The 9,369-nt window shown below is 44.0% G+C and overlaps 1 protein-coding gene across 1 annotated transcript; it reads right to left on the bottom strand.

Moving 5' to 3' along the window:
• Positions 1-251: 251 nt before the first annotated feature.
• On the bottom strand, positions 252-6,912 carry LOC137375736 (protocadherin-10-like). Its single transcript, XM_068043123.1, has 2 exons — positions 6,846-6,912; positions 252-2,656 (listed from the first exon to the last, which is right to left on the bottom strand). The coding sequence occupies exons 1-2, from the start codon at positions 6,910-6,912 to the stop codon at positions 252-254; spliced, it is 2,472 nt and encodes an 823-aa protein (XP_067899224.1).
• Positions 6,913-9,369: the final 2,457 nt, after the last annotated feature.

Genomic DNA, 9,369 nt, shown 5'->3' with positions numbered 1-9,369 from the left:
CAGCTAGTAACGCAAATTACTTGTGATAAAGCCCGAATACCTACTACTGTTGCAATCATTGGTGAAAATCTCAGTTTTGGATATGAGTTTCAGCAAGGCAGAAAGCATAAACAAGCATCACTATTACTGCACATGCAAATTTAGATGGGGTTGATATGCCTGAAATTTACTCTCGAATTATACCGGCAATAAGTTCCTAGCTAGGGGAAATTATTTCCTACTGCTCAAAGTTTAAAATGTGATGTATAAAATTATACTCTGTTGCTGGTCTGACAAGGTTTGACGTCGTTGAATGGTAAGGTAGGATGGCAGGGTTTTAGAAATAAAAAATCACTCTTGGACGATTCTGGAGATAAACAGATTGTGTAACCGTAAGCATCAGAATTAGGAGCAATCTGACCAGTCCCAGTATAATTTAAAGATTCGTTTGCCACTCCTCTCCGTTTAAAGGTGTCATTCAAATGTCTTCGTCTGCAACAACAAATTGCTGAGTAGTATGGAGCAGCATTTCTGTCCTGATTACACTTCAGGAAAACCAAAAAAATGATTGTGGCAAGAAATAGGAAGGAGGTTGTTCCTAAAATGATGATTAAGTAAAGATTTACATCCGAAAAATACTCCTGATTTCTGGGTGGGTAGGTTCCTACGGAAATCTGAGTAACATTGGTCACGACTGAAAAGATGATTGTAGCCGTACTGGACAGGCTTGGCTGCCCATTATCCTTCACCAAGATGACCAGTCTTTGTGTATTAGTATCCTGACCCGTAAGACTTCTGATTATTCTGATTTCTCCAGATAGGAGTCCGACACTGAAGAGACTAGGATCTGAGGCATCCACTAGTTGGTAGGAAAGCCTTGCGTTTTGACCAGAATCAGCATCAGTCGCAGTTACCCTCGTGACCAAGTATCCTGGGTGTGTCAACAGGGCGCCAATTTCCACTGCTTCGGAATTATTCCACGTTAAAGGTGAAACAATAACAGGAGCATTGTCATTTTGATCCAATATTATAACATTCACGATGGCAATACTGCTCAATGAGGGATATCCACCATCCTGGGCTTTAATTTTGATCTGGAAATGTTTCAGTTGTTCATAGTCAAAAGACCGAAGCGCGTAAATGTTCCCAGTGTCTGAGTTAATACTCACGTAAGCAGATGGAGAAATACCCTGCTTAAGAGGCTCCGGAATCGAATAGAAGACTTTTCCATTCTGGTCCAAATCAGAATCCAAAGCAGTAATAGTAAATATAGAAAGTCCAGGTGCATTGTTTTCCATCAGGAACAAATTATATGATGATTGTGTAAACCTCGGTGCGTTGTCGTTAATATCAGAAACGGACAATGAGATGGTTTTTCTTGTCGATAGAGAGGGAGACCCTCTGTCCCAAGCTAAAATGGAGACGTTGTAAAGTGGTGTCATTTCACGATCAAGAATGTCATTTGTAACCAACTTATAGCTGTTCCTGAAAGACTTTTGAAGTTTAAACGGAACAGTCGATTCAATCTGACACTGAACTTGTCCGTTTGTGCCAGAATCTCGATCCGTTACAGAGATTAGAGCTATCACACTTCCGAGTGCAGCATCTTCTGGGATCACACCAGAGACGGACGTCACTTCTACCTCTGGGGCGTTATCGTTAACGTCAAATAGTCCTATCACCACCTTGGAATGCCCTGCCATTGCAGGTGGCGCAATGTTAACAGCTTGTACTTCAAGTTCATAAACATTTGATTCCTCAAAATCCAATATTCCCTGTATTCTGATCTCCCCAGTACGCGGATTTAATTTAAATAACTCTCGTGTCTTCTGTGAAGCGTGATCGGTGAAAGAATATTTTACTTGAGCATTTATACCTTCATCGATGTCAACAGCGTTGATTCTTATCACCAACGTACCATTGGGGGCATTCTCTACAACGTTAGTTCTGTATATTTCATGATCGAATACGGGCGCGTTATCATTCGCGTCTAGAACATTGATAATAATTTGAGCTGTCCCAGATCTCTGTGGAATCCCACCGTCAACTGCAGTGAGCACAAGTTTATAGGTTGACTGTTCTTCACGGTCCAAGGACTTCACTAATAATAACTCTGCAATTTTACTGCCATCATTTCTAGTCTGGACTTTGAGGCCGAAGTGCTCGTTTGAATCAAGCTGGTAAGTGCTGATTGTATTTATCCCCACATCCACATCACGCGCGCTCTCGAGAGGGAAGCGCGCCCCAGTTGTAATTAACTCGCTGATATCCAATGAAAATTCACTCTTCGGAAACCTGGGTGAATTATCATTTACATCTAATATTTCGACTGCAAAACGGTGCATTTCCAAAGGATTCTCGAGCGCTATTTGAAGAGAAAGCAAACAGGTAGAGCTTTCTCTACAAAGCTGTTCTCTGTCCATTCTCTCATTAACGAATAAAACCCCATTTTCCATATTTACCTCCAATAACTGCTTCCTGACATCAGAGATCAGCCGAAATTTGCGCGCAGGTAATTCCAGAACGTTCAGATGTAAATCTTCGATGATATTTCCAACAAAGGCACCATGTTTCAATTCTTCGGGTATCGAGTACCGAATTTGTCCGGAAACCAGGTCCCACACACAAAGCAGAAAAATTAATGATGCCCTGCGGTTCACTGCATTCGCCATTGTTCCGTTTCTTATTTAGAAACAAGAACACAGAAAACTCGCCAAATTGAGTACAGTACCTAATGTACGAGAAAGAGTAAATTAAAAATACAAAGCCCGAGAAATGTAAAATCTGAACCTCAGCTCTTTCTGAATAAGTCTTGGCGCTGTACAAACGCAGACAATCGCGCTCGCGCTCGCGCTCGCTCTCTCCGACTGCGGTCTGCTTTTAAAGATAGGGAGGGGTCGATCTCTTGCAGCGTCTCAGCTCCTATTGGTAGACAGCGACACAATGAGACTGAACCAATTACTGCATCAATCTTTTCTTAAAGCGGAACGTCTTCAGAATAATTCTGAATATCTGAGATCCGCTGCATTTAGCAGTGTGCAATAATAAAAAAATAAATACACGAATACTGACAAGTAAGAGTTTATCTTGCAGTCTTTTTTTTAAAAGCAGTATAAAAAGCTCTATATAGTTGAAACTCTGAGGTTCTTCCCAAGCATATCTACTGTCAAGAGCAGTGACAAACGTTTCATCGCGGTCATGTTTACCCGGTAGCGGAAAATGGTTTGCCCATTTAATTATTATTAATTATTATAATACTCTGCTTTGGTTTTCGGAACCTGTACATGGCATTTATCAGAGTTTAGTATTAGAGTTTAGCATGCCTCCACGTTCGGGGAGCCTAGTTTAAAGTTCGTAGTTCTAAGGATTCACTGTACTTCTATAACCAGGAGTTATTTAATATATATTCGGAAACTATACATTATGTGCACTTTTGGACGCCTTTATTACTATAATTAAATTTATTGATTATCCTAGTATGTTCGTTAGAGTTACTAAAAGTTTTAGATAGGTTCCTTCGATAGTTTGGGGAGGAGGGTGATGGACGATAACATATGTGATAACATATGAAGTATGCGAATTCAAAAGTAGCTGTCAGTTTAATCGAATTTTCCAGAGCACATCGATTCCACAATGAAAATAGCACTGACCCTTGTATAAAGTGGCATACCCACCCCTCGACTCCCAACAGCACCAAATCTCCCCCGTGCCCACACACAGCCCACACACAGCTTGCTGAGCGTCTGTGCTACTCAACACATAACAACATAAGTAATGGAAGGAGAAGTAAGCCAGTCGACCACCTGAGTCTGCTGTCCCTTTCAATAAGATCATAGCTGATCTTTTATCTCAACTCCACTTTCTTACCCTATTTTCATATCCCTCGATTTCCTTGTAATCAAAAACGTATCGATCTCATTCTTGGATATATTCAATGACTAAGCATCCACAGCGCTCTGAGGTAGAGAATTCCAAAAATTCTCAATCCTCTGAATGAGTAAGTTTCTACTCAATTCACTCTGAAATGACCTTATCCTAAGATTATGACTCGTAGTTAAAGACTCTTCAGCAAATAATAACTACTTCTCAGTATCTACCCTGCCAAGACGAGTAAGCATTTTATACATTTCAATGAAATCACCACTCTCTCTTCCAAACTCCAGAGATGACTGCCTGTTCTACTCAATCTATTGTCACACAACAAATCTCTCCTCCCAGGAATAATTCTAGTTAACATTCCTTGCACTGCCTTTCAGTCAAGGAAATCCTTCCTGTGTTAGGATACCAAAATTGGCCACAAGTGCACAGCGGTAGCAGTGAGAGTGCGAGCCAGGGGGCAGCTGGGAAGGTAAGTTTCAGTATAAAGTACTTACCTAACGATTCGGCAGCTTCGGCAAGGTGGGGGGAAAAAAACCGGGAAAAGTGACGTCACAGGAAATCTGTGACCTGATTGGCCGGTAGGGAATCTAAACCGAATTTGAAAATAAAACTGATAAAAATTGATTAAAACACTAATTAACTAATGAATAAGTAGAGTAACTAAACCAGAGGGAGGAGATTACAGTATTTAGACAGCATTTAATATTTATTGTAGAAATCTAGCACTAGAGACCACAGAGTGAAGTGTATCAAAATTTAGTAGGGATTTAATAAGTATTTATTTATTTTATATCAATTAACTAATTAGTGATAGAAATGACAGTTAGAGGGGTGAAGTGCTTCACCTGTGAGATGTGGGAAGTCCGTGACATTCCAGCGTTCCGGGCGACTACATCTGTAGGAAGTGTACCCAGTTGCAGCTCCTCACAGACCGCATGGATCGGTTGGAGCGGCAACTGGATGCACTTAGGAACATGCAGGTGGCGGAAAGCGTCATAGACAGGAGATTTAGAGAAGTGGTTAAACCCAAAGTGCAGGCAGATAGATGGGTGACCGCTAGAAGGGGCAGGCAGTCAGTGCAGGAATCCCCTGTGGCTATCCCCCCCTCTAACAAGTATACAGTTTTGGATACTAAAATAAAAGCAAAATACTGCGGATGCTGGAAATCTGAAACAAAAACAAGTAATGCTGGAATCACTCAGCAGGTCTGGCAGCATCTGTGGAAAGAGAAGCAGAGTTAACGTTTCGGGTCAGCGACCCTTCTTCAGAACAGTTCCGAAGATGGGTCGCTGACCCGAAACGTTAACTCTGCTTCTCTTTCCACAGATGCTGCCAGACCTGCTGAGTGATTCCAGCATTTCTTGTTTTTGTTTCAGTTTTGGATACTGTTGGGGGGGATGGCCTATCAGGGGAAAACAGCAGCAGCCAGAGCAGTGGCACCACGGTTGGCACTGTTCTTCAGCAGGGAGGGACAAAGCGCAGAAGAGCAATAGTTATAGGGGACTCTATAGTCAGGGGCACAGATAGGCGCTTCTGTGGACGTGAAAGAGACTCCAGGAAGGTATGTTGTCCCGCTGGTGCCAGGGTCAAGGATGTCTCTGAACGGACAGAGGGCATTCTGAAGGGGGAGGGTGAATAGCCAGAGGTTGTGGTACACATCGGTACCAATGACATGGGCAGGAAGAGTGATGAGGTCCTGCAGGGGGAGTTTAGGGAGTTAGGTAGTAAGTTAAAAAACAGGACCTCCAGGGTTGTAATCTCTGGATTACTCCCTGTGCTACGTGCCAGTGAGGCTAGAAATAGGAAGATAGTGCAGCTAAACACGTGGCTGAGCAACTGGTGTAGAAGGGAGGGTTTCAGATATCTGGACCATTGGGCTCTCTTCAGGGACAGATGGGACCTGTACAAGAAGGACGGGTTGCATCTAAACTGGAAGGGCACTAATGTCCTGGCTGCAAGGTTTGCTAGCGTCTCTCAGGAGGGTTTAAAATAGTGTGGCAGGGGAGTGGGAACCAGAGTAGTAGGACAGCTAGTGATGTAAATGAGGAGGACATAGTAAATAAGGCCAGTAGGACTAAGAGGAAGCGCAGGCAGGGAGATGTTGCTGAACACAGCGGGACTGGTGGTCTGAAGTGCATTTGTTTCAATGCGAGAAGTATAACAGGTAAGACAGATGAACTTAGAGAACAAAGAACAAAGAACAAAGAAAATCACAGCACAGGAACAGGCCCTTCAGCCCTCCAAGCCTGCGCCGATCCAAATCCTCTATCTAAACCTGTCGCCTATTTTCGAAGGGTCTGTATCTCTTTACTTCCTGCCCATTCATGTATCTGTCTAGATACATCTTAAAAGACACTATCGTGCCGGCGTCTACCACCTCCGCTGGCAACGCGTTCCAGGCACCCACCACCCTCTGCGTAAAGAGCTTTCCATGCATATCCCCCTAAACTTTTCCCCTCTCACTTTGAACTCGTGTCCCCTAGTAATTGAATCCCCCACTCTGGGAAAAAGCTTCTTGCTATCCACCCTGTCTATACCTCTCATGATTTTGTACACCTCAATCAGGTCCCCCCTCAACCTCCGTCTTTCTAATGAAAATAATCCTAATCTACTCAACCTCTCTTCATTGCTCGCGCCCTCCATACCAGGCAACATCCTGGAGAACCTCCTCTGCACCCTCTCCAAAGCATCCACATCCTTTTGGTAATGTGACGACCAGAACTGCACGCAGTATTCCAAATGTGGTCGAACCAAAGTCCTATACAACTGTAACATGACCTGCCAACTCTTGTACTCAATACCCCGTCCGATGAAGGAAAGCATGCCGTATGCCTTCTTGACTACTCTATTGACCTGCGTTGCCACCTTCAGGGAACAATGGACCTGAACACCCAAATCACTCTTTACATCAATTTTCCCCAGGACTTTTCCATTTACTGTATAGTTCACTCTTGAATTAGATCTTCCAAAATGCATCACCTCGCATTTGCCCTGATTGAACTCCTTCTGCCATTTCTCTGCCCAACTCTCCAGTCTATCTATATTCTGCTGCATTCTCTGACAGTCCCCTTCACTATCTGCTACTCCACCAATCTTAGTGTCGTCTGCAAACTTGCTAATCAGACGACCTATACTTTCCTCCAAATCATTTATGTGTATCACAAACAACAGTGGTCCCAGCACGGATCCCTGTGGAACACCACTGGTCACACGTCTCATTTTGAGAAACTCCCTTCCACTGCTACTCTCTGTCTCCTGTTGCCCAGCCAGTTCTTTATCCATCTAGCTAGTACACCTTGGACCCCATGCGCCTTCACTTACTCCATCAGCCTACCATGGGGAACATTATCAAACGCCTTACTGATGTCCATGTATACGACATCTACAGCCCTTCCCTCATCAACCAACTTTGTCACTTCCTCAAAGAATTCTATTAAGTTGGTAAGACATGACCTTCCCTGCACAAAACCATGTTGTCTATCACTGATAAGCCCATTTTCTTCCAGATGGGAATAGATCCTATCCCTCAGTATCTTCTCCAGAAGCTTCCCTACCACTGACGTCAGGCTCACCGGTCTATAATTACCTGGATTATCCCTGCTACCCTTCTTAAACAAGGGGACAACATTAGCAATTCGAGCTTGGATTAGTACTTGGAAATAAGATATTGTTGCTCTTACAGAGACTTGGTTGAGGGAAGGGCAGGATTGGCAGCTAAATGTTCCAGGCTGTAGAAGCTTCAGGCGAGATAGAGGGATATGTAAAAGGGGTGGGGGAGTTGCATTACTGGTTAAGGAGAATATCACAGCTGTACTGCGGGAGGACACCTCAGAGGGGTCATGCAGCGAGGCAATATGGGGGAGCTCAGGAATAGGAAGTGTGCAGTCACGATGTTGGGGGCTTACTACAGGCCTCCCAACAGCCAGCGGGAGGTAGAGGAGCAGATACGTGGACAGATTTTGAAAAGATGTAAAGGTAACGGGGTTATAGTGGTGGGTGATTTTAACTTCCCCAATATTGACTGTGACTCTCCTAGTGCTCGGGGCTTGGATGGGGCAGAATTTGTGAGGAGCACACAGCAGGGCTTCTTGAAACAGTATGCAGAGAGTCCGACTAGGGATGGGGCCATTCTGGACCTGGTATTGGGGAATGAGCCCGGCCAGGTGGTCGAAGTTTCAGTGGGGGAGCATTTCGGGAGCAGTGACCATAATTCCATAAGTTTTAAGGTACTTGTGGATAAGGATAAGAGTAGTCCTCGGGTGAAGGTGCTAAATTGGGGGAAGGCTAATTGTAACAATATTAGGCAGGAACTGAAGAATTAAATTGGGGGCGGCTGTTTGAGGGTAAATCAACATCTGACATGTGGGAGTCTTTCAAACGTCAGCTGATTATAATCTAGGATCAGCATGTTCCTGTGAGGAAGAAAGACAAGTTTGGCAAGTTTCGGGAAGCTTGGATAACGTGGGATATTGTGAGCCTAGTCAAAAAGAAAAAGGAAGCATTTGTAAGGGCTGGAAGGCTAGGAACAGATGAAGCACTTGAACAATATAAAGACAGTAGGAAGGAACTTAAGCAAGGAGTTAGGAGGGCTAAAAGGGGTCATGAAAAGTTATTGGCAAACAGGATAAAGGAAAATCCCAAGGCTTTTTATACATATATAAAGAGCAAGTGGGTAACCAGGGAAAGGGTTGGCCAACTTAAGGACAGAGATGGGAATCTATGCCTGGAGCCAGAGGAAATGGGTGAGGTACTAAATGAGTACTTTGCATCAGTATTCACCAAGGAGAAGGACTTGGTGGATGATGAGCCGAGGGAAGGGAGTGCAGATAGTCTCAGTCATTTCATTATCAAAATGGAGGAGGTGTTGGGTGTCTTGCAAAGCATTAAGGTAGATAAGTCCCCAGGGCCTGATGGGATCTACCCTAGAATACTGAGGGAAGCAAGGGAAGACATTTCTGGGGCCTTGACAGAAATCTTTGCATCCTCATTGGCTACAGGTGAAGTCCCAGAGGACTGGAGAATAGCCAATGTTGTTCCTTTGTTTAAGAAGGGTGGCAAGGATAATCCAGGAAATTATAGGCCGGTGCGCCTTACGTCAGTGGCAGGGAAACTATCAGAGAGGATTATTCAGGACCGGATTTACTCCCATTTGGAAACAAACAAACTTATTAGCGAGAGACAGCATGGTTTTGTGAAGGGGAGGTCGTGTCTTACGAATTTGATTGAGTTTTTTGAGGAAGTGACAAAGATGATTGATGATGGAAGGGCGGTGGATGTTGTCGATATGGACTTTAGTAAAGCCTTTGACAAGGCCCCGCATGGCAGACTGGTGCAAAAGGCGAAGTCACACGGGATTAGAGGTGAGCTGGCAAGATGGATACAGAACTGGCTCAGTCACAGAAGCCAGAGGGTAACAGTGGATGAGTGTTTTTCTGAATGTAGGGATGTGACTAGTGGCATTCCGCAGGGATCAGTGCTGGGACCTTTGCTGTTTGTAGTATACATAAATGA

This window comes from Heterodontus francisci, chromosome 12 (genome assembly GCF_036365525.1).
Source record: "Heterodontus francisci isolate sHetFra1 chromosome 12, sHetFra1.hap1, whole genome shotgun sequence".
NCBI classification, from domain to species: domain Eukaryota; kingdom Metazoa; phylum Chordata; class Chondrichthyes; order Heterodontiformes; family Heterodontidae; genus Heterodontus; species Heterodontus francisci.
Note: the sequence above shows the minus strand (reverse complement) of the source record. Positions and strands in the feature narration are given on the sequence as shown.